This window comes from Cuculus canorus, chromosome 3 (assembly GCF_017976375.1).
Source record: "Cuculus canorus isolate bCucCan1 chromosome 3, bCucCan1.pri, whole genome shotgun sequence".
In the NCBI taxonomy this organism is placed as follows: domain Eukaryota; kingdom Metazoa; phylum Chordata; class Aves; order Cuculiformes; family Cuculidae; genus Cuculus; species Cuculus canorus.
Genome location: NC_071403.1, coordinates 102,248,928 through 102,274,694, shown reverse-complemented (window position 1 = coordinate 102,274,694; position 25,767 = coordinate 102,248,928). Strand labels below are relative to the sequence as shown.

Sequence of the window (25,767 nt, the reverse complement as noted above, 5' to 3'; positions counted from 1 at the left end):
CACCCAAAAGAGGAAGAAAATTGCTACATTTCTTAGCTTCTGGGGCCTTTGTATCTCATACCCAGTGCTGTCTGGCTCTTCCCCTCTGTGGCTTAAGAGATGGCTCCTCTACCCCGCTGTGTAATGGTGGCAATGAGTGTAAGAGGTTGAGTGCTGTGTTTCCTTCTTTACCTCTTTTTTCCTCTCTGCAGCTCCTGCTCAGGCCCAAATCATCCACGCTGGGCAGGCATGTGTGGTGAAGGAAGACAACATCAGTGAACGCGTTTACACAATTCGGGAGGGAGATACGCTGGTCTTGCAGTGTCTGGTCACAGGACACCCCCGGCCACAGGTAAGCTTTTGGTCTTGGCTGTCATCCATTCTCTCCATGGCACGTCTTTGTAGTCTCCAGGCAGAGGAGAATTGTGGGCAGCAAGGTGCCCATCTTTATCATGTATGTTGGAGTCAGGGATGTCCACGATACAAGCACTAGCTTGTTAAGCTATGAAGCATCTAGCCTTGCCTTCAAAGCTTTGCAGGAGCTTGTACAGACCTTCTGCTGGTCTTCAATATGAAGTCACACAAAAAAACCTGAAAGCCTAAGCTGAATTGATTGCACAAATCAAATCTCTAACTCTCTTACTACAAAGCAGGAACAGCCTAAACAGGCTAGAAGGAGGCTTCCTACATGTGCTGGCCATAGGAGTTGGTCCTTCATGGTCCATCAGTCTCTTAGCTTCCGCACAGTTAAAGGTAACCTGCTTGGGGGAGTTTGGGAAGTTGTTTGCAGTGTCCTTCAGTGAGCCCTGTGCAGACCCCACTGGTCATTGCTTTGTGGCCACCGACCAGAGGAAGGTCCAGACTTGCAGAGCTGGATATACCCATGCTGTTGTCAAAATCCCAGCTCAGTGGAGAGGCGTGGAGCTGAGCTTGGCTAACTGTTGCAGTCCTCCTTCAGGGTCCCTAGAGGGTTGCATAGCCTCAAGTCCCATGCAGCCACCTCCACACCCTTCAGCTACTCAGGCAGGCTAATTCAGTGTTAGTGCCTATAGATATAGGACCAAAGCATAGATCTGCCTGTTCTGGGACAGAGTGTGGTTGGAGTGGCAGCTGGTGCATGCTATTAGGCTGGAGTGCCAGAATACACTCAACGGAGCCAAGTAGGATGCCTGTGCTGCCTTGGCCCCCTTCTCCAATCCTGCCAAAGGTAATTGTTCTGAGAAGCCATACATCTGCATACACCAATCAACAACTGTGTGGACTTGATTGTGAGGAGTTACTTACCTAAGAGAAAATGAAAAAGGAGAGCACGAGAGACCCTGCTTGAAATGGATTCTCCATCCAATCATATCCTGGAAACAATGAAAAGGAAATTATCTGAGCTAGGCCAGCAGAAATGACTAGGCTAGTCTTGTGATGGTGATGGGCAGATGATAGCTGTGTACATCAGAAACGAGGAAGATAGTAGGGCTGACCATGCCTGAGGATATTGAATGTTTAGGAAGGTGCTGGCAGGTGGTGGAGATTTGAGCCTGAGTAGCCAGAGAGATTGCTATAGCAGAGCCTGATGCAGACAGCATGCCAGTGGGCAGCATTGTGGCTTGTCATTGCCTGAACATGCATAGGGGACTTCAGAGTGTGGAACGAGGCGTGACCATGGAGGATGGAACCCGTGCACATAAAACATGGCATGCATCCTATCTCTGTCCTCCCTCCTCCTCCTGGATAGATTTTTTCCCCAGCTAAGCTGTTATCCTAACCTTTGTTTAATCTTCTCTTTTCCATTCTATCAGGCAGTCATTAAAGCATGAAAATGTGGTCAAAATACTTAAATGAGATTTGAAATTGAAAAGATTAAAGAGCTGGCTGAAGTATACTTGCCAATAGGAGACTATGAGGGTCTTGAGGCCCTCAGACAATTTCATAATGAGCCTACAAAGGCTAAATAAATCCATGGTCATTAGCTCTGAAAATCTGCTCCGCCTAGTGCTCTGAGAGTGAGATGTAGACACTTCTGTGCTTCCTAGAGCATCAGAATCAATCAGGTCGCGGCAGTGAGATTTAGGCAAAGTCTGGTAGAGTGATCAAGATATCTGGTCCATCTTATCTGTGCCTAATGTTGAATAAAAGTCTCTCCTTTCTGTTGACTGATCTTACTGGATCTCATTCCCAGAGTCTAGATCAGCCATAGTGTGGGAGACCACCAGTTACCATCCTTTAGAATGGAGGTTGCGCATATAGCAGACTAATGGGCTGAGAAAAGCCATCATTCTCTTTCATTGTCTGGACTGCAGGAAAAAAAAGGGGGAAGCTTGTATTGCCACTGCTAGGGTGCTGTACTTCATTCCAGACATAAGAATAACAATTCAGTCTCCAGGAGTGGTGTCCTTTTGCCACCATTCGCCATGAAATATAATGCAGCTCCATTGCCCTGACAAGCCAGGTTCTTAAGACATGTAACGTAAGGACAAAAAAAAAAAAAAAAAAAGCCAAGATAGCTTGAATTCTGAGGGATTTTTTCTTTTCTTTTTCTCTATATTTAAAATCCAAGTAAAAGCTTCTGTACAAAAGGATGACTTTTAAAAATAACATATGAAGAGTTTCCCTGTGGGAAAGGGGCAAGAGCCAAAGAGCAACTGTGTTTTCTCACTTTTACTTAGAAAAGCAAACAGGAGAATTACCCTTGCCATCCAGAGAAAGATGAAAATGTGTTGACTGCAGTAAAATCTCTGTGGCTGTGAGGTGATGTCTGCTGTAGCTTCGTGGCCTACCAGCCACATGGATTCCAAGTTTCAGTGCTGAAAGTCTTGTGCTGTGGTACAAAACCACACAGGTTCCTGGGTTAATAGGACCAGAGCAGGAGCTGTAAATATGCAATGTGTGTTAGGGTCAACTGAGGGATTGTCCTGAACATGTGGATACGGAGATTGGTGATCAATGAGAATCAGCAGCTGGTCTACTGAGACATACTGAAATCAATAGCTGAACTTTGGTAACGTCTGGTGGTGCTGTAGGGCCCATTTTTGAGAACAGCTAGGGAGCAGGGGGAAGAGGAGCAAAGGGAGTGCTGCTGTCCCCTGGGGTCTCTAGCTTGTGTCACTTATTGCTTGCTTTCTTCTCATGCAGGTGAGATGGACCAAAACTGCTGGCAGCGCATCGGACAAATTCCAAGAGACGTCAGTGCTTAACGAGACCCTTCGGATTGAGAAGATCCAAAGGCTCCAGGGGGGCCGCTATTACTGTAAAGCAGAAAATGGGGTTGGGGTCCCTGCCATCAAGTCCATTCGAGTAGATGTGCAGTGTAAGTCGTTTAGTGGCAACCCAGACCTTCCCACAGTTCTACTGCATGTCTCTGCTTCGCTGCAGGGCCAGCAGGGAGCTGCATTGCTCTAGGCCCATGCACATCTGATTCAGGACCAAAAGGACTGCTGTGATGTCCCTAGGGTCCCTTTTTCATAGGACGTTAGATCCATCCATGAAAATGATAGCTCTACCTGTCCATGTGAGTAATTCTTATCTAGGTGCCGTAATGTCTGTCACTGCCAGAGGTCCCTAGTATTTATTTGGGATGTAGCATTGTAGGTGGTTTCTGCTTTCTTTACCCTCATTTTGAAGCTGGCAATGCTTGAAGCAAACCAGTGCTTCTTGAAATCAATATTGACTCAGATGCTTGAGGCATTCCTTAAACCAGTGCCCTGCTTCTAGCATTGCTACCTCTGCAGCATCGTAGAAACAGAGCAAGACTCTGGGATGCACCTGACTGAGCTGTGAAGGGGGAAATGTAAACGAATCTGTGGGGACCCCTGCTTTCAGTGTCTCAGCCTTTCTCTGGCTGGTTGCAATGCCCAACATTCAGGTGTCCTGGAGATGCTGTCAGCAGTTCTCCACCTTGGGCCCCAAGTTTTGAAGGTTTCTCATGCTAGCTTAATGTTGTTTATTCTTGGGCAAGTGTGGCCAGAAGAGAGGGAAATTAGAGTTATTCCCTAACCCCCATATGGGAAGAATCCAAGACTTAAGGTCTAAGCAGCTTTTGAAGATATTTGCTCCTTTGGTGAAGATTACCATTCTGCTTATTGTCCTTGGCTATTCACCATTCTAGTTTTCTCCAAATTAAGTAAAACCAAATCCCATTCCTCACTCATATATTCTGAGAAGGCCTAGCCAGCAAGAGGTTGATGCTAAAAAGATGTGAAGTATGATAAAGCAGCTGGAATTCTCCCAAACCTGTTCCCAGACTCCTTCTAGCTGAGATGCACTGTCGTTATCTGTCAGTGGATAAACCTCCACATTTCAAAACCCCAGTACCTTCCTGGAGTCTGGGCAGAGCTTTGCTGACATTAGCTGCTGCCTGAGTGCTTCCTCTTAGTCTTACTGTCCAGCCCTGCAATGATGTGACCCTCACAAAGTATGCCGTAGACTTGAACATCCTTAGGCTTTGGTAGGTTCATGATCCACAGTTGTCTTAGACGGCTTGGAGCAGCTCCCATCTCTGTTCTTTCCTTGCCCTACCCTGTATTGAGGTAGTGTAGTGAAAGTACCTTCCTACAGACTGGGAAACTAGATTGCTTCATAGCCACCACTTTGGATAAGGATGAGCATTTCTTCATGGGCATTGTGCAGCTTTCTCTGAAGGGGTCCTGATACCCACCTGGATCTGCTTTGCTTCCCTGCACATTTCTTTTCCTACATGTGGTAGAGGCATATAACACTACATTGCAAAGGGGACTTGTTTTTCTTAAGCCTCAGTATGACACCTTGCCAGGGCCTGTGTCTCTAGGAACAGGACCACAGCATGAATCTCTTTGTGCCCTGAGGACATTCCCTTTACTTCTGGGGTGTAGGCAGGAGCTAGAGTAATGTAGTGTCCTGTGGTCCCTCGTGCAGCTCTGACCTGTAGAACTATGGGGCTGATGGGGTGGCCAAGGGCTTTCTCATACTAACATCTACTCTGCAGATGGACTTGGTAATGCACCTCTGCTCTGCTTGCTTGGGTTTTGGGGAGGAGAGACTGTTTTCTGCTAGTATTTGCAGTAGGTACAAGGGAACACATAGGAAAAGCAACAACTTTTGTTAAATGCTCACCCAGGCAACCTTCAGCTGAATGAACCAGAATTTGAAACCAAACCCCTTCTTTGCCTGCATCTCAATCTGTAGTTAAGAGGTAAGTAGTAACCCTTACGTGAACCTCGGCATCTTTGACAACTAGTGGTAGTCTCCACTCATGCTTTTAGTATTAGACAGCAAGGTTTGTGAATTTAATATCCAAGGGGATATTAAACTGAAAACACTAACCTGTGTAGCATGCTTGTCCCGATTCTCTCAAGTGGGTGAGAGAGTTAGGCTACTTGGGTTTTTAGAAAATGGAAGTTTTGGCTCTAAGATGAAGGGCTTTGGTGTACTGAACTTATAACCCTCTTGTAAAATACGATTTCTAAGCTGCTTTTTACTAAGAAATGGCTGAACAGATAGTTTGGAGAAAGAAATTGAGAAGGTAATGTAAGAAATACTACCTTCTGATACCCCTCTGGTACAGTACAAGATATGCTTAGGAATTTAAGTACTTATAAACAACAGATTGGATCAAGGAACCTAATATGGATAAGTTTACCTTAGTAACAGCCTGGTAATAGCTTTGGGGTAGGTTGTAAATTTGAGGAGAGGGTGGTCCTGCCTTGAAAGCAGTGGTATAAAAAGCTCTGTTTTTCGACAAAGGTGAGCACTCTCCTTTTTGCTAGAAGGGGGCGCTCACGCGATTGCAATCATGAACAAATAAATAAATAATGTTGCTTCACAAGATGCGTGCCTCAGTTTACCTATTTGAATTGTGTTTCTCACATGGGCATCAAGTGAAGCTTTAAAGTACTGGTTAGGTACTGGCAGAGAGTCAGCTGCTGTTTAGAGTATTTCCGTGTGGGAGAGAAAGTGAAGAAAAAGAAAGAATGGATGTTTACAAGCTTATATTGCACATGAAACATCCCATGTGATCATCTCCATGAGCAGCCTTGGGCCAAATTTATCATTTGTGCAGCTCACTGACATCAGTGACATTACTTGTACATCAAGGGCATACATATCACTGTAGGTCTTATTTTAGCTTTTCTCAGGAGGGCTAGCCTTAGAGCTGACTGCTACGAAGGAAGGCTGAAAGATTCAAGGGAGGTATGGTTTAACGACTGAAAGGAAGATGTTGTTTTCTGTCTGGGGAGTAGCTGGGAGCCAGGAGACATGGATGGTGAGTATCTTCTTTGATCAGCAAGGAAAGTGCTTTGCTGTGCATCCTGCTGAGAAATAGAGCCTCAGAAGGATGGTGGCTACAGAGTTACTCATGTAAAGAGTGAACAAATAAGAGAGTTAAGGACAAAGAAGGAGGAAAGGAGAGGCTATGCACAGGGTCCTGGTCTAAGAGATTATTTTTTTTTTAAATTAGTCATTCTATGGCAATACGGAGATAGCACTGTATGGAAAGAAGCCATTTTTTCTCCACCTGTGTATGTTTTTCAGCCTTGGTGATGGGGAGTGTTGTGCCGTGTCATTGTTCTGCTAATGGCTCTACTCATATCTCCGAGCTACTGTGTGGTCAAGCTGACAAATCTCAGGTCCCATTACAATTGCTGTCTACCAAGCATACAGCTCATTAAAATATGCAAATCCACTAGTTGACACTTGTGATTCAGCAGAGAACATGCATTGTTTGGATGATATGCTAGCAGAAACTCATCCCTGCTTCCCCCTTTTTTTCTATGAGTCAGATTTACAAATCTCAAATAAAATATTGTGAAAATTAAGTGGCGTAGGAGAGCAGGAGGTGTCCTCTTCCTCTCTGCTAAAGTGTGTAGAAGACAGTAGTGGCAGCACAAGGAGATACTGTGTGTGTACCTCAGTTTCCTTGCAGTTGAAGAGAGGGTTTTAAAGCTGCTTAAGACATAGAATTGCTTCAGCTGAGCCTAACAGATGCCTTACAGGATATGCTTGAGGGCACCATGCCTAAGTTTTAGACAGCTAATTGGTACCATCTCTTGAAATGGAATCTTTACATTTAAGCACAGATAATCTCAAAGTGATTCTGAGAGGAGGAGGATCCATCGGCTCTGAGATTTGCTTCATGCTTCGGTGTTCAGCCTTTGATGTCTGGTGCTAAAACCCAAGAAAATTATCTCCTTTTCAGCAGAAGGGAAGCCCCTGGGCAGCAGTGTACCCTGGGTGGATGGAGAAAGTATGCTTTTGTGTAGGGCTATTGTTTGTCCTTGCAAGTGAAGTAACTGATAACCATTGATCTAATTGTGATGGTTGCATGTTTGCTAAAGTATGGGAATTGGGATTGGTATGGTGAGGGAAGCTGGAAGGAATGTGTTCTGTAAAAGGAGAAAACAGAAAAGAATCTGATCATTTTAGGGGTGGGTGATAGGGATGCAGTCAGTAGAAGTTGCTGAAGAGGGAGAGTCAGCACAGACTTTGAAAAGAAGAAAATACACAGAGGATGTTTTAATAGGAGGAGAGAGAGACTGTACATACCTATCGCAGTGTTTTACATTTCATGTTCCCATGGCACCCCATGAAACTTGCTTCTGTCTATGAGATGACTCTCCACCTCAGCTTCTTGATCTTGTCCTGATACCTATTCCTACCTCCTTCACTTGAAGGTTTGTTATGTTCTTTCTGGGGTGATCTCACAGCTGTGGGCATAGCCCTGTGATTTCAGAAGGGATTTGGGAAGTGGAAAGCGGGGACAGAAAAAATTATGGTGGAGCAGAGTTTCCTGGAATCCCAGCTCACTAGTCTGAGAGGCGTGTGTCAGGCAGGCAGTTTGCTCAAGGACAACAGGAGATCTGTAAACAAGAATGTGCTTTATGTTCTCTGAAGGTTGTGTGGCAAGCAGGAAAATTACGGCTTCTCCTACCTGTTCCCTTTAGATATTGTTTGTTTTACCTGCCCTCAGATCAGCTCTTAATTCAACAGTCGTCATCAGCCAAATGTATGAGAGCTTCCCCTATCACCTACTGTGCCTGGAGCATCATCTGCTCTGCGGGCTGTATGTGCAGTCCAAGTTTTACTAACAACTGCTGTGGCCCTCCTTGCCTTCCTTCCAGATCTAGATGAACCTGTTCTCACTGTTCATCAGACCATCAGCGATGTGCGTGGCAGCTTTTACCAGGAGAAGACTGTCTTCCTTCGCTGCACTGTCAACTCCAACCCACCAGCTCGCTTCATCTGGAAACGAGGATCTGAGACACTTTCCCACAGTCAGGACAATGGCGTGGACATCTATGAACCCCTCTACACACAGGTGAAAAAATTGAAACCTCCACTAGCTTGTGCTGACCTTCTTGATGTTGGAGGGCTCTCTGTAGTGGATGTTTCCATCCCTGCATAGATTATGATGCTGAGGAGAGGCTGGTGGACACTGCAAGGAACACTATGTCCAAAAGAGCTGGTAAAGCCCACATCTATATGTGGGGAGAGTTTCCAGGGAAAGAGGAGCAGAGCAGCAGCAGGACTGTGACAGCCTAGAAGCACTTGCCATGCCATCCCTTCCGGTTTTAGGCACTGTCCTAGGAAGAGCAGATCACAGCTCCCCTACTGAGGCTACATGGCTGTTGGATGGCTGAGAGTATAATCCAAGCAAAAATGCCAAGTTTGGGTCTCTTATCTTCCATGACGAATTTTTTTTTCCTTAATTGAGTTCCTGAACTCTATAAATCAGGGGAGTTGCTTCCTGTTCAGCAAAATGAGCAAATGGCAGGAACTGTTGTGGGATCGATGAGGCAAATGATGAAGAGTTTTTCCTAATGGCCACAAGTAAAGAGGTAGTACAACTGCCAGGGCACTTTCTCTAACCGTCATCCTGTGACAAGGTGTCCACAACCTTTCTGCTTCTCATGCTTGCCTGTGCTGGACTTACCCCTCTAAATGCTACTTTCTTCACAGTAATTAGCTGCTAACACAGTGTGAGATAGAGGGGAAGTTTTCTTTTGCCAAGACATTCTGGGCATGTTATTCTAAGCTGAGCTCTGGCTCTAAATGTCCTTCAGACGCTAACTAGCCCGAGTGTTTCCAGCAAGGGTATTTGATGGTACGAGGCAGTGATGAGCGGGAAGGGAGGGCTGAAAGGGCAGCTCCCCAGGGCACCTATTTCATCCCACGCACCGCCCTGTGTTCGCAAAGCTGGGCCCTAAGCACATTCTGGCCAAGTTTGATTTCTGAACGATGCCCCAGGCAACCTTGCAGTTAATGTAGTCATGTTCATATTTTATTGAAACACACCATCTCTGTAGGTCATGGAGATGGGCAGCCAAATGGAAACGTGCTGGGGGATGAGAAGGGAGCTGCAGGTTAACAGCAGATTTGCAGAAATGCTGTAGGTCAGCACTGCTCTTTGGCACTGATGAGAGCTTTGTCTAGTCCCATGCTATGTGGCATCTAACCAGCACATTCCTGGCCTTATAGGAAGGCACCACGTGCTCTTCCAGCTTTCACTAAGCTCAGTGTAGTTAACTGGAGATATTACTTAATGAGACAATGTCTTAGGACTTCAGATTTTCTTCAGCTGAACAAAGCATCTGGCAGAAATTCACTGTGTTAAAGCATTAAAGTGTAAATGACCCAGCGTTCTGCAGCTCCTTTTGGGCAATGTTCCCACTATGATGAGTTGTTCCAAGCTCTGAGAGAGGGTGTTTGGACCGCTGTGCTCACACAGGCATATTCTTATGGTCCTCTTCCTAGCACCAACAGAAACCTCTGAGTTTTTGTTAGTAAGGTTTGTAGTTAGCAAAAACAGACCTCTGCAACACTGTTGGGAGGCAAAAATCTTGCTGGAGCTCAAATGCACTATGTTTAACAAAGCACCCTTCACGGGGATTTGTAGTGTTGCCTTAGAGATGAACTGGCACCAGGGTCACGTTTGGGTAGGCTTTCATGTTAAAAAGAAGGTGAAGACTTTACTGTTTAACCTTTTAAAAAACCTATTTACACTGAAGGTTTATACACATTTACCCAACATGTACTAATCGATAAACAGGATGCATATGACCCTCTAAATCAGTAGTTGACATGCACATTGTAAATGTCATCATTTGTGTGGCATACCAACCAGTCTCAGGGGACAGGACTTTCATAGGGTTATTGGTCTCATAGGTATTTATCTTTCTAATTTACTCAGTTCAGATCCTTTTTCTCTACATATTAGCATGCTTGAGCTCATCGTCTAGTCCCTTGAGGTTGTCCTCAAGAGGATTTGTTGTGCTAACACCTTCTAACATTTGCAGGCAATTATGGAATGGTTTCTCCTAAAGAGATTTAGACAAACACAAGGAGACCAACAATGACAAGCTGTTGTGGAAAGACGTATGAGTTGGGGGGTGTGCAAACCACAGGATGCATCTCAGAGCTTTCTGCATGCCATAAATAAAAATCTACCAACTGCATCTATTGTTAATTCAACAACTTTATTCTGTTTATGCAACAAGTCACTTAATGATGGAGTGCCAGGGAGTGATTTTGTTTGTTACCGTAGTATGAGAAAAGCTATCAAAGTCAGTGCAGTCACTCTGGATTTACACTAGCATAAATCCCTGGAGGTGTTTAAGGAACGGGTGGATGAAGTGCTTAGGGACATGGTTTAGGGAGTGTTAGGAATGGTTGGACTCGATGATCCAATGGGTCCTTTAAGTATTTCTCTGAATTATCATTTTTTTCCCCCTGTAGAGCAAATTTTTACAACCTAACTATTGAATATGTCATATCTAGGCCAGCATCAATGCCTGAATCTGCTCTGATTTACTTTGGTTTTGTAATGTTGGGACCTCAGCGACTTCCCTTGGGTTCCTGCTGACACCTCAATGTGAAATCAGGGTCTGTTCTTGGACGTTTAATGTTTTTCCAGTTCTGCAAGATAATTCTGTCAGCAGTTGATGAGAAATTATGTCTAGACTTGCTCAGCACTGCTTTCAGGTTAAATGTCAGTCAGTTGCTAGGTGTTTTGAGAAATCCTGGAGGTGAGTTGCGACTACAAATATTTTGTATCCTTTAAATATAGCTAGGGGAGCTTGGGGTGTACACGGTTCCCTTGCGGTTTCAATGGGAGTTGCTGGTATTTTGTAAACTTTGAGCCAGCTTGTGGACTTGCAATGGTGAGCTCTGCTTTGTACACCCGTGCCTTTTCTCCTCCCTTTTTTTCCCTCAACTCCCAGGGTGAAACCAAAGTCCTGAAGCTGAAGAACTTGCGGCCTCAGGACTATGCCAGCTACACATGCCAGGTGTCTGTCCGCAATGTCTGCAGCATCCCTGACAAATCCATCACGTTCCAGCTCACAAACACCACAGGTAAGAGGGAATGTAGAGAGTCCCTGCAGCCCTCTGTTCTCTTGCCCTGCTTAACAGCCATTACCCCTCCGGGGTGGTCATACAGCACTCTGTCCCAGGCCTATAGAACTCTATATTTCATGTACATGGCTGCTAGGATTACAAAGTCTTCCTACAGAAGTTTTGTAGCCAGAGATACTCTAATCTGGTTTGCCGCTGCATATAGCCGATGCTTTGGCCGGGACTGTCACGAGATCATTAAAACAGACTACTTGTAGGTGTTGAGGTACTATGTGATTTTTCAATCCAGACACTGTTTTATTTATTTATAATTCTAAGTGACTTTAAAAATAGATGATACAGCCTACAGAGGGGCAGATGCTGCAAGAGTCCTTACATATAATTCATTCATGTGTGACTCTGGCCTGGTTTGCAAGGATGTCCTCTGAGCACTTTCCAGCTAACAGGATCTGCTGGTACTGATGTTTGTGGAAAGCAAATATCTCTGGTACCTTCCCAGTAGATAAATTTTGCACTGACATTCATACTCACTGTGCTTGAGTGAACCTACAATTACAAAGAGTCAAGCAAGAGGCACCAAACTGACTGACAACTGAGTATTATGTACCAAATACTTGCAAAGACCTGATTGCAACCTGCCCGTTAAAAACAAAACATACCAAAAACCCCACCCACAAAGCCCCCGCATGTTGACTAGTTTCAAATAATAGATAAATGTCAGGAAATTGCTTCCAGCCCTGAGGTATTCCATGATCAGAAAGAAAGACATTGTAGTTGCTTGAATTATTCACCTCTCTAATGTAACACAGAACAGTTTGCATCCCTTGTGTCATCTTTGTGCAGTGGAAACAAGACTCTTTTGATGTTGCAAACTGTTGATGGGATGTTGTTGATACTGTATAAATTATGTTTATTGATCTGACTTGAGCCCAAGGTGCTGAACAATAGTTGCGTCATTTTATCTAGGAAGAGGAAAGATAATGAGCTTAAAATGAACTGTAGATAATGTCAGAAAAAAATATTCTCTATGTAGTAAGATGTCTTGAGCAACTCACACCATTGCCTGAATTTCTCTCAGGATGAGACCATAGCAAATGCGGAATATTCCCTTTAAAAACCTCTCTTGTGCTCGTGATGAAGAAAGTGATCTCATACAGCTTTTCTTCCCTGTTGTGTCTTTACCTTTGAAGAGTTAGAAAATCAAATTTTCCTTCATGTCCACTCCCTCTCCTGCAAGCCCAAGCACAGGGAAACTCTCCTTCAGTTCAGTCTAGCCCCTTTACTGAGTGAATGGGGAAAATGTATTTTCAGGTTGTAGCCAGATCATAAGCCAGTGATATGGCTGAATTTATACCAGCTTCCTAGGTACTTGTCTAAGCTCCAAACTTGGACCACGTAGCACATACATCTAGTTCCTTTTTCCTGTTGTTTAGTTATTAACACATATTTATACATAATTACAGTGAAGCCTAACACTACAAGCTCAAAGGAGCCGTGGAAAATTTGTTCCTAGCAAATTGTATTACAAGCTGGTGATGAAAATGAAACTAGTATTGTGATGTGAGCAGGGTTTGTGTTAGATAACACATGTATATTTAACATGAAATGTTGTCTGGCTTACTTGCCCTGTAGATAGTATTGTGCATAGATAAGAAAATATTTTTAAAAAATCTTTAATTCTCTCCTTTTTTTGCATAGGTCTCTTCTTTCCCTCTTGCGCTTGTGCCTTTGCGGCCTCAGTTGCCTTGGCTGTGCTCAGAATCCTGAGCAGCTTCAATCAGGTTGCTTTCACCTTTGTAACGGAGGAGGGCCCAAAGGGTGCCGAGATGCATGGAAGTTGATCTCTTAAATATTTATAGACCCAAGTACTACAAATCTAGAGGGGAATTGGTGGGACAGGTCAGGTCAGGCTAAGGGAATCTTTTCTTCCCAGTTTGTTTGCTGTTCCTCACATGGCTTGCTTTGGCTCCTCCAGCGGTGGCCTTTGGGCAGATCATAGTCTCCCACAAGGAGATGTGCTTCTCCAGAGCTCTGTATCAGCAGTTTGGCCCTTGCAGCAGGGGAAGGTTCTTGGTCTGCAGCCTTAAATGGGAAAGAGGTTTCCCCTGCTCCTCCTCTGTTGTGCTGCCGTTGCATGGCTCTAGCCTGGTAGATTGGGTCCGCGAAGCCACAGGACCAACTCAGCACTGGACTGTTGTCACCTGCTCCAGCAGGGTCAGGCTGATGTTTTCCCCTTCTTCAATTTCTGCAAAATTAAGCAGCCCAGCTGGTTAATTCTCCTGCAGTTTTACTGCAGCAAATTGGACTTCAAAGGGAACTGAAAGCGACTCTTTGTTTTTAATGGTCCCCTTGCTGCTCGCAGACTCCGCCAGCAGGTTTTCTGAGCCAAGAACAAAAGGAATTGCCACAGGTTACAAATAAATGAGATTCATCTCCTGCATAACAATGTCTGCAGACTGTTAACCTCTGTCTGCAGCCAGGAGTGGGAGTGGGAGCCCTTGCTGACTGCCACAGCCAGGGTTCCGTTTTGGGACACATCATGGGAGCTTACTACCTGGAGCCATGTGGGTGGCAGCTTTACCATTTCCCTGCCTCCCTCTTGCATGCACTCACAACCTGCCCTGAGGCAGTGCTTTCACCAGCATGTCACTTTTTTTTCCGTGTTGCCTTACCCAGAACTGGGCAAGGTGAGTATTGATCAGATATGTGCACATCCAACACAGCAAGAGTCCTAAATCTTAACTGGAGCCTGCAGGATCTCTGATTTCTGCTCCCCAATTCTGACATGCTGTCTTCAAATAGAGACTAATCTCAGCCTTTCTCTGTCTCCGATGGGATTGGATGGAGATTCCCAGGCAAGATGCTGCATCTCAGTTGGTCTGTGTCCTGTGAACGTGAGACCAGTTCAAGGCCAGAGGGCAGGAATAGGTATTTGGTGTCAGCTACTCTCAGCTGACAGCCTATTAGTGACAGGCACCTGTCCTGCCCTACCATAGTGAGTTGAGCTATTGCGTTCCTGTGCTTCATAGTGTCTTCTGAAAGCTCCTGGAGCTTGAAGAGGATGTACAAATTCTTCTTTTGCTGATTAGTGTGTATTAGCCCTTGCACACTGTTTCCAAGACTCCAGCAAAGAGACCTGTCAAAGGCTCTGAGTGCAGATTTTTGCAGGTCCTTCAAAAGTCAAGGACTCCAACCACTGGCTTCAAAATGGCCATTGCAGGTGGAAGAGAAGTTGCCTTCTTCCTTAGGCACAGCTGGCTACCTGTGACACAAACAACAAGTACCATGGCCAATGAGAGGACATTTGGTTCAATGCACCAAAGCAATATCCCAGCACAGTAGTAGTTGCACAGCTAAATTATGGTGCTGATGCTGAGGAGAGAGCAGTCCTCCTTGCCTTGTTTGTATGGGCTGTAATTCAGAGACCTAACACAAATCCAGCACAGCTCATTAACACAGGGTCCAGGGAGAGAGGAGGCAGAAATAATGATACTGTTAAATCAGGCTTCATGAATATGGAACGATGTCTTATTTTGCATTATTATGGCTGTTACTTAAAACACACTCACTGCCTTTGTGCTGGGGACTGTTACGTTCTCAGCTCTGTCTGGATGAAACCAGTGATGGTGCTGACAAGGGCTTTAAAAGGCTTTTCACAGAATGAAGTAGAGAATACAATGGGAAGTTTTATGGATCACTTCCTGGAGAGAGGGATATAGTGAGAATGGTGCAGAAATAAAATAAACCGAAACCAGGTGCTGGGGTATTCAAAGGAGAGGTTTTCTAGACATTTTGAGTCTCAGTTGTTCAGTTCTGCATGAAAGACAATCTCTATGACCTGGTCTATAGCCCCTAGGTTCTATAGAAAAGTGTATTCGACACCTGTGGAGGTGGAGAAGGTTAAGAGTGGATGCAAAGCTTCTATTCATGTTCTGTTAATGGTGTGGACAGGTCCTGGTCCTCTGTTTCAGGCTCCAAGCTGCAGCAACCAGCTGCCTGGCAAAGACTTTGTCTCTCAAAGATGTCTAGTTGGGTGTGAGAGATGGAGAGGCATATCATGGGGTAGCTGAGTTCCTTTTTTAATAGTAGACCTTTCCCCAAACTCCTTCTTGGGATGGCAACACTGCATGGGAGGAGTGATTTAATCCCAACTGTCCTTGAACAGAAACAGCTGTTGGATTCAAGCAGGCTCCTATGAGCTTGTCCTCTCTCCACCTCTCTGTCAGGTTGGAGATCTGGTGGTCAGGCAGAAGGAGCAGGCTGTGACTAAACATGGGCCTGGTGCTCTGCCTGACCTTCTCTTGGGATTGTGAGAGCCATCCATCAAACACTGGACATCCCAGTGAGCTTACCAACATGTTTTGAATCAGGTCTTGAGATGATGAGCTCAATCTGTGGCTGCAACTTCTCATGGCTTGTGAAAATGAATCTCTTGTTCTTTCTTAGGTCTCAGTCCATTGTGCTGTTTCTGTCCAAGGCATTAGCATAATACAAAATAGTGTTAAAGCGAGGAAGATATAGGTGCTCCAGTAGGAGCTACCAGTTGAGCCTTTTTCTCCAGTGCTGCTTCTGCAGAGCCTGCCTAGAGTCAGGTGAGTTAAATACAAGGAGAACAAGAAGCACTGTGGTGTCTGCAGGGGAATGGACTGGATGTGGTGCAGGTAAGTAATGCAGAGCCACAATGACTTTACATTGCACTGCTGCGTTGCTGCAGGTTTTTTTTGATCAGGAGTCAAGAAGCCTCTAACCTTGGGTTTTCCACTGCCAGATTTTGCCTGGTTGCCACTTTGACCTGTGCACAGAGGGCTCATCAGACATTTTTTCTGACCTGAGATCTAAGCCCTAGAGAACCTGCACTGAACACTGGTAAAACATAATACCAAGTTTGTGCCCCAATGCTAAGCTCTAGTGGTGGAGTTTTTTAGGTATGACCTCCATTCTGGCGTGGTGTGGCCTGCCTGCAGTGTTTCCTAACCATAACAAAGCAGAGTACTCCAATTCAAAGACAGAGTAATAATCCTACTTTAGTTTCATAAATACCTTATATTTGTAATGAATTAATGAATCTCTCTAGCTCTTTCTACTCAAATCAGCCGTCTTCCAGAACAAATCCTAGAAAGTATGAAGCTGTGCACAGGCAAGTGGATAAGTTTTTATCAAGCTCAGAAGTGTCCCTCCTTGTACTTTTTCAGCCCCACCTGCTTTGAAGCTGTCTGTCAATGAGACGCTGGTGGTCAACCCTGGTGATAACATCACTATGCAGTGCTCTCTGACAGGCGGTGATCCACAGCCAGAGGTGGTTTGGTCTCACTCTCCTGGCCTAATGCCTCGCAACAGCCTTGTGCAAGGAGGAAACCTCACCATCTGGGGGATCCATGTGGAGGACTCTGGCTACTACAATTGCACAGCCATCAACAACGTCGGGAACCCAGCAAAGAAGACAGTGACCCTGCTGGTGCGGTGTAAGTTGTTCTTTTTCACAGAGCATGGGTTTTCAGGGTGGAGGGGCTAGCTGTGCATTTCTTCTGACTGTTCTTGTACATCTGAGAGTGAATATGAAACTTAACAGCAATTAGTATTCTGGAGAAGTGTGTGTGCAAGCTTCTCTGCTCCCAAAGAACTGTGCTAGCACTGCTTGCAGCCTCATCCTGAGCAGGAGCAGTAAACTGGACTGGAGAATGATCCCAGCCAGCCACATGTGAGGGCCTGGGGATATCTTGTGGACATGTTACTGGGAGAGGTCTTTGGACAGGTTTTGCATGGATATGTTGCATTCTGAGGGGCTAAGAGCTGTTTTCCTGTCCCATGCAAGATACTTTGTTTTCCTTAACTGGTTTTGCACTTGTGTTCATCCCAGCCATGAAGAATGCCACATTCCAAATCACCCCTGATGTGATTAAAGAGAGTGAGACCATCCAGTTAGGGCAAGACTTGAAGCTCTCATGCCATGTAGATGCTGTCCCCCAGGAGAAAGTTGTCTATTCCTGGTATAAGAATGGGAAACCAGCCAAGTTCTCAGACCGGTTACTCATCACCCGGAATGACCCCGAGCTCCCACCTGTGACCTGCAGCTTGGAGATTATTGACCTGAGATTCAGTGACTATGGCACCTACCTGTGTGTGGCTACCTTCCAGGGAGCACCCATTCCTGACCTCAGTGTTGAGGTGAACATCTCCTCAGAGACAGGTGAGCCTCTCTGTGGCAGCTGGGGACCTCAGAGGAGTGACTGGCATCACGACCTGCCCCCCACCTCCATGCCTCTGGTTTTTTTTGAAGGACCTCATACAAGTGCCTTGATTCCAAGTGGGGAAACATCTCAAATCCTCAGGCAGGTATTTGGCTGAGATGACTGATAGTTACACTTCCTCTGCCAGATGTGTTATGCACCAAGCAGATCCTCCTTTGTCTTCTCCTTATGAAAATTCCTGTGTGCAGGCCAGTCAAAGATACAGCAACAGATTTAGAGTGTGGTTGTTCCTCCAAATTGTAGGGGAAGAAAGGGGGTGGTATTTCACCAAATTGCAAACATCGCTTTGCTTAGGAGGAAGTAAAAGAGAAAGAAAGCTGCTTGCTCTTCTCTTTAGCATTGCTTATGAGAAATGTCCGTTTTCAGTGTTGTGAGCAGGAGATTGGTGTCACGTCAAAGCACATTCTGTTAAGAGCTTTAATGTTTACTGGATTGTAGTTCCAGTCTGTCTTGGGCACTGTCTGTTAGGAGTCCAAGCGATATAAATGCCTCCACTGTTAAAACCAGGGTCAAAGTTTCATCCTATGACTTGATGAGGACAGGACTAATCCATGATGGTATTTTCAATCCACAAGGTGACTGACATGAAGGGTCTCAAGGCTGCCTTTTTGCTTCTGGGAAAGTGATGGGTCCAGCTCTGCTTTCCGTTATATCCATGTCATCTTGTTGCCTTTCCAGGACTTTGAGGGTACAGCACAAAGCAACACTGGGCTAGTAGATGAAGACTCCTGAGGGGAGCCAGCTGCCAACAGATTTTGTCCTGAACCTTCACAGAAAGCTTCTTCTCAGTTGCTGATTATACTGGATCCATTGACCACACTGATCCTTGTCTTGATTCTGGATATTCATTTCAGCGTTGCAGCAGAAAGTGCTGTGACTGCTTTTGATGCTTTAGGAAGTCCCTGTCTCCCTGCAGAAATTCTGGGTACAGCCTGCTCCCAATGGGACTGCATGCAGTGCTCATAGCAGCACGGAGATTGAGCCCTGACCACGCTGTGGGCTTAGTAAACACTGAAGGGTGGTGCTTACCTTCTGCTGGCAGCCCTGGAAGGCAGAGCACTCTCTGTGCCAGCAGACACCAACCCCGTTGTACCAGCAGGTACACTGCTGTGTAGTGTACAAAACTGTGGAGGAACCACCAATCCCTGTGAAAAGTTGGCTCTCCTGACCTTTTGTGCTACTGCTGCCAGCAGGATCAATCTTTTTTTGCCCAAGATCACTAGATGGCAGAGTGCAGTTGTGTTTAAGACTGCAAGGGTAGCAGGCTGTGAAGAACTGGGAGACCCTGGAGGATTCTACCAAAAGGCAGGGCAATTTCTTTTGGCACAGGTCTTGGTCCTAGCATCAGCCACTTACTGTCTTAAAGGAGATGTCTGTGGTGACAGGTTGCCCTGTGCTCTGGCCTGGCCATGCCCGTGCAGATGCTGCTGATGAGGAAGGGAAGGAGGACAGCCTGAGCCATTTTGAAGCATCTCTTCGGCAGCCTGAGCCAGCAGGGCTGCTTTGTGACTGAGGGAGTGAAAACAGTCATCCAGAGGTGGCCTTCCCTACAGCATCCCCATGAATAGCAACAAGCCACCTCTGACATGTGGTCCATACATAAAAACTCATCAGGTTTTCCCCAGACCACAGGATCAGAACAGGAGAGTGGCAATGTTGCCTCCACATTTCCGCACTGAGCAAAGCCTGAGCTCACCAAGGTGACTACCTCCACTGAGCAACTCGGAGGAGGTAGTTTTCATTTAAAAAAAAAGATTCAAATGCAATTTACGGCTTTTCCACATGGAGAAAATTGCCTCTCACCAAGTGAGCGGCTGCTGGCAGTTTTAAGCATCAAGGGTGCTGTCTTCCCTTCACGCTGGGTGGGACAAGGTGTGATGAGACTCCCCAGCCCACAGGAGACCTGCAAATTGAAAATGCGGCCTCCCTCTTACATAGGGAGGTCACTGCAGAGGAAGGCGGGTCTGGAGCCATTCTAAATTTACTTGTAAAGCTGTGGGCTGTAACGTGTGCAATTACTGTAGCACACTCTCCTTTGCTGGAGCCGAATTGAGCTAATGTTGGTCAGACCAGCTTGTGACAGCCTCTGTAGTTCTAAACTTTGGTTTAAATGGAAACTAAGTACATGGCCATTGCAGTTATAGAAGTGTCAATCCAAGTGTCTTTGCTGTCAGCAGGAAAGGCTGAAAAAGGAGCTTTCACAAAATGATTGTGGCCATATTTACCTCGGTTGAGCTGTTAACTCTGAAGCCTAATAAAAATAAAATGTCAATATTGCATGGGTTTTAGCACAAACATCCCCTTCCTGAGCTTTTGGTGGAGCTGGAGATGTGAACAACAAACCTCTTTTCACCAACACCTCTGCCCTTTTCAGTCATTAGGTTTCTTTTGAGCTTTGTTTATCAGCAGAGTTTTGTATGTCAGTTGATAGGTGGATTTTATTATTTTTTTTTTAAGTTTTACTGAGCCTCCAGCTCTAGTCCTGATTCAGCAGCAGTTTGGCTGTGTGAGCTCTTCCCAGCCTGAAAGATATGCCAGCAGTGATCTTTGCTGGGACCCGACTCACTCAAGTGAGTCAGTAATAGCTTGTGCACCATAAATCTCAGTGTAAAGTAAGCAAAGACACTTTACAGGGATGCTGGATGTCTCTTAAGGCTGGAGGTGTAATCTGCAAGCACTAATGTTATAAGTCTTGGCTTTGGTGTGATCTAGATAAGGGGACTGGATATCTTAGCAGATGTTATTTTTATTTGTTGGCCAAAAGGCTGCAGTTCTGCTTGGGAAATTCACTGACCAGAAATTGAGAAATGGATAAAAAAGGCTTTTGTCTTCAGGTTCATCTGTGCTAGCCCTGCTGCTGGAGAGCGTTTTGCATCCAAAAGGATGGAAGCTGGGGGAATGTCCCAGTACAGCTGGCACTTGCCATTGGTATTGGGATACATTGTTGGAGAAGCTGGGATCTTCCTCAGTACCCTGAAGTGCCAGAACCTGTAGGATAAATTACATGGGCAGCGTGTTCCTACAGGAGTTGCACTGTGGAAACCTTTGTAGTTCAGGACTGTTGGTGTGACTCAAACTTGAGTGTCTCAAGAATGTTCCTTGCTCCCTGGAAACTCAGTATAAAACAATTCCCCTCTTGTCTCCCTTTTAGTGCCACCAACCATCAGTGTCCCTAAGGGACAATCCACCATCACCGTCCGTGAGGGCTCCAGGGCTGAGCTGCAGTGCGAGGTTCGAGGGAAGCCAAAGCCACCCATCATCTGGTCTCGGGTAGATAAGGAAATGCCCATGCCTTCAGGGACAATGACAATGGAGACATATGATGGGAAGCTGCACCTGGAGAGTGTGACCCGAGAAATGAGCGGGACCTATAAGTGTCAGACAGCCAGGTACAATGGCTTTAACATCAGACCCCGGGAAGCCCTGGTGCAGCTCAATGTGCAGTGTGAGTATAACCTTACGTACCAGAGTGAGTGCGTGAACGCATGTGTACACAAAAGCCTGTGGGCTAAGCTAGGTTGACATGGTCAGTGCTGCTTTTAGGCAGAGTTAACCTTTCTTACTGCGCTGAGCGGAGACATCTGTTGTCTGGAGGCCTTTGAACAGTTTCTATTTAATTGGCTTGGCTACACAAGGCTGAGGGCAGGATACCGTCTGGCCAGCATGTTGCAAGTGGAATGGAGAGTTGTTGTGAATGTGTTTCTATACAGTGCTTTCCATTTCCCTGCCAGTGGGTGAGTGCAGAACAGCATCTTTACCAGGTATATGTGTGTACTACATATGTGTGAAATACCCCTTAGGTTATATCAGTAAGATAGTAAGGTCAAGCACTCAAAAGGTAGCAAATGAATATTGATTGAACCATTTCCACCTACAACTCTTTCTTCCATGTAGATCACAGTCCTGAATCTTGGGCTGGAGAGGCTGGACATGACTTCCCACACAAAAAAGATGGTAGATATAAGCCAGAAGCTGTTCTATGGCATAGCCTTTGATATGACTACCAAGAACACAAAGATGTGATGAACTTCTATGTAAAGAGCAACTCAGCTACTCTTCCTATAGCTTTTTCCAAGGCCAAGCAATTCTTTATCGTGATCTCACCCGAGTAATGGTGGCATAGTCCATGCAGCAGCCTACCAAACAGCCCTTTTCCCTCAGTTCTGTGTAACCTTAATTGGAGCTGGGTGCATACTGAGTGTTTGTTGAACTGAGCTGCTGTCTCCTGTCTACAAACTGTGGAAGGACTGCCTGTTCTATGCCTGAGCAGGCAGCTTTGGTTTTGGTGCTGTCAATTAACTCCTTCTATCAGCATGAAAAACAAACTGCAAAGCAAGAAAGTAGGGCACGAATTGCCCTCATCCTCTTTACAGGCTCCCCTATCCCCACCAACAAAAAAACCCAGCGAACAATACAGTCTGTTAATCCTTCTCCACCTTGTTCACGCAGCTGGAAGGAGGTGGATGCCACCGTGGGGGCTGCTGTGGTTAACTGAAATGCTATTCTCCAGTGTGGGTAGCTCATTAGTCTGGTGGCTTGCTCTGGAATTCTCATTTTGTCGGAAATGTGGATAATGGAGCTCTGCAGCCTCTGTGATGAGCAATTCCCCTGCCTCCCTAGCCCTCACATCCCTCCAGAGACCTGCTTAGATAATGTGGGCATCCACATGTCTGTGAGTGCATGTGCATGTGTGTGTGTGCATGCGTGCGTGCCTGTTTGCTTGTTGGTGTGAGCTTCTTTTGAACTGGCACACTCAAGGAAAGAGCAAATTCTGGGTGATTATGTGGCAGTTTCACTGATTTGCTCCAAAGGTAAAGTTGTAAAATCAATACAGCAGATCTGATTAGATGTCAGAACCTATTTTTGTGTTTTTCTTTTCTTTTTCTCTCCTCATCTACATGCATATAGTGCTGTTTTGTAACAAACTAGCCCAGGAATAGGCTTTGCCAACTGCACTGCAGCGTTGGAAAGAGAATGAGAAGACAAAAAGAACAAGTCAGCTGTCAAAAAAAAATATTGTTCGGGCTTTTTATTATTTTCTTTTATTTTGAAAGCAGAAGAAGTTGCTCTCCTTTCATCTTATGAACTGTAGTTGTCTATCATCAGCTCTCTGACCAGGTGGATGGTCTGTTCCCTGGATTACTTGGTCTGAATTGTAGAGCTTTGGAAGATCAGTAAGTTCGTGAAAGTCCTTGCAGTCTCTGTGGTTAGGATGAAGAAATGTTGTATACTGGTTAGAGCAAGAAATTTGGCTTGCTCTTGGAGTGACAATTTCTTGTCAACTTCTCCCATATCTTCAAAACAGGAATAAAACTGACCTACCTCTTCAAGGGTTTGTGAGGCATAATAAACATAGCACTTCCAGATCTTGAAATAAAAATAATAATGGAAGAGCAGAATGCTGTTATCGTTGATATCGATGCTATTACTAACACTGTTGTCAAGGCTCTTTTCAGGACCAGGTGCTTGCTCAAGAAAAGCCCCAGCAAAAAAATGAATCTTTTGCAGAGGTGGGTTGAAAGTTAGGGCTGGGTCACCATGTATAGATGAGGTAGCATAAGGCTGTAAAACACAGTTGGCTTGAAAATTTGCAGCACTCTGGATTTTGGAATACAAAGTGTCATTTGAGATAATAGGTATGAAAGGAAGAATTGATGTGAATCAGTGAAAAGGATGCTACATACAAAGAAATTTAGTAAGTACATAATAACAAATTGAAAAAAAGTATATCAGCCATTTATCCTCGAAGCCTGGTTAAAGTGGTGTTTCTGTGAGTTATAAAGGTTAACAGTGACTCTAAATTCTAGCTGTTGCTAGAACTGGCTTTTGAGATACCTATCTTATGGTGAATGTTACATTTGCTCTCCTAGAGCCTCATATAACAGTATGGTGTAAATTGCAGTCCTATTACATTATCCTGTTTGGACAATATTATGTCAGCTGTGATGCTCTGTCAGTCTTGGACAGCATGTCATAAACTACTGGACAGTTCAGTCAAAGTCCTACTTAACCCTGCCCTCCTCATCACAACTGATCCTTGATATTATCTCACAGATAGGTTTATCCTCCCTCAGAGCATTCAGTACTTGCTACGTAAGGCCCTTCCTCAATCACACAAACAGGTTCTTCTTCTTTGGATAATTGCCAGAGCCTGATAACAGAGCACCCCGGTCTTCTGTATTGAGAGAAGTTCATTAGTTCGTGAAATTCTGATCATTGAATAAGCAGACTTTTGCTGGTGCCATTTTTGTCTATGTCAGAAGTCTTGGTGTCTCTAAGTGTCCAGAGAGAGAAGAGAACAAGGAAGAGGAGATATTTACATAGGATTAACCTTGTTTTGGGTAGTCAATTCTGAAAGATGATCTGTTTCTCATCTTTGGGTCACATGGCAGGTGAGATCTTGGCAGGAGGAAAGATTAGAAAATAACCTGAGTGTCTCCTTCCCTGGAATAAAATGGGCTTCAAAGTTAGCCACTTCTGGATCCAAAACAGTAGTCTACAGTCATCTGGTAGGACCAGGATCCATCTCCAAAGGATTAGGCTTATTGCTTTTAGGTAGAGTTTTGCCACATATTACAGCAGGTAGATTATTGTGTTTTACCTTCAAAGCATAGTGAATATCAAGTGTAATCAGGAAAGCAGACTGGCAGTCTCTTTGGAGGGGTGGTTATTGTGATTGACAAGATTTCAGGAGACTTTGTATAGTCCTAGGCATAAATATTGCCATAGGGGCAGTGACCAGCAGGTCTGGCTCTGCCCTGATCTGGAAAGCAGCCAGAATACATCCTGCTGGGGCATCTGTTGGCCTTGTCACTTAAACTAATGTTCAGGTGGGCACAGATATGTTTTCCCATTCTAGCTTGCACATTAGCAAATGTTATTCCTGGTCACACACTGTTGACTCATTTCTCCTTAAAATCCTGCTGAACCCATTGGCAATGCTGTACATCAAGCAGGCAATAGTCAGCATCAATTTCCCTTGTTATCTATGTAGCAAACAGAAGAGCTGGGAGGAGAGAAGCGGGCGGTAATACTGTAAATAAGTAAAAAGCATTGCTGGATCTACACAACTGGAAATGGAAATACTTTAAACTGTTTTGATCGACTGTTTAAGTCATCGCTCATTGTCAGTGCTCGATGCTGGTGCCCTCTCCCTCTGAAACATAAGCTTGGATATTAACTGCTCTGTTAGAAGCGCTCTTGGAACACACTTCTAGCATGGAGATGTTTCTTCAGAATGACTAGGACTGGGCTTTTGTCTCCTGAGATCTCCTTGCAGCTCTCCCTTCCTATGAGAAGGGAGTCTAAGAGAAATGAGATTCTATGGCCAGAGCTGACCCATATCTCTGACTGAGCTGGCTTGTCTGTCTTGATGCTTGGCCATGTGTGCTGGAGTGTGGAGCCATCTGCTAAGAATTTTAGACTTGGCTGGTTTCATTTGTGAGTGTATTTATTAATAGTCAATGTTTTAATTTTTTTTATTATTTTCGTCAGCACAGTCCATCCTCCTCCAAGCTAAGTAGCACAGTTCAGGAGCTGACTTGGGGACAGAAGGTGATTTTTTTTTTTTGTTGGGTTTTCTTTTTAATTTTTTTTCCTTACCTTTATAGTGGCTGATGCTTTTCTGCCCTTCTATTCATGCTTCAGTGTTACTATTCTACGTGGTACAAGTCGTGTTCCCAAAAGAGGGAAAACCCAGGCTCTCATAAGAACCAGAGCTTTGGAATGCTCTGGTTTACTTTAAAGCATCAGAGGCTTAAGAATGAACTGGTCTTCTGGGAAAGGTGTGTCGGTATTCAAAGCCACAGAAAAACTGTGCCTTCTGCAAGTTCAGTGTTTACGAGCCCGGGGAATTTCATTAGCAAAAAGAAAAATAAAAATGTGGTCATGGGCATGACTTCAAATGACCAGTCTGAACAAAACCTAACCTGATCTCTGGTCCCATTTTGATGGAAATCCTCTGTTTATCCCCAAATCCGTTGTACAGAGGTTCATGAGATTAAGCTGAAAGTATACGTGTTATTTTCATGTTTCTATCAATACAGAGAACCCCCGTGCTTCCCCCATTAAGAGCAAAAGGTTTTGTTCCTGAATGTCAACACACTTTCTGCTAGTAGTATTGTGGCTGGGATTAAGTTGCTTAGAGCTTCTGTTTGTGCACGTAGCCTTGTCCTCGGCAATATGGCATTAGGATTGCTCACTCTGCTTCCCAGTGCATGGG

At 45.0% G+C, this 25,767-nt stretch overlaps 1 protein-coding gene across 6 annotated transcripts in view; it reads left to right on the top strand.

Annotated features, from left to right (window-relative positions):
* MDGA1 (MAM domain containing glycosylphosphatidylinositol anchor 1) overlaps positions 1-25,767 on the top strand; it is a 143,747-nt gene that overhangs the window by 47,794 nt on the left and 70,186 nt on the right. For 3 of the 6 annotated variants that reach the window (XM_054063252.1, XM_009559102.2, XM_054063255.1), the window contains exons 2-8: positions 192-331; positions 3,106-3,280; positions 8,067-8,263; positions 11,166-11,298; positions 16,491-16,760; positions 17,156-17,485; positions 20,698-20,991. In XM_054063252.1, coding sequence (XP_053919227.1) covers positions 192-331; positions 3,106-3,280; positions 8,067-8,263; positions 11,166-11,298; positions 16,491-16,760; positions 17,156-17,485; positions 20,698-20,991 — 1,539 coding nt within the window. Of the gene's footprint in view, positions 1-191; positions 332-3,105; positions 3,281-6,026; positions 6,212-8,066; positions 8,264-11,165; positions 11,299-16,490; positions 16,761-17,155; positions 17,486-20,697; positions 20,992-25,767 lie in introns of those variants that run through there. The other 3 variants (XM_054063253.1, XM_054063254.1, XM_054063256.1) reach the window with 3 other exon arrangements.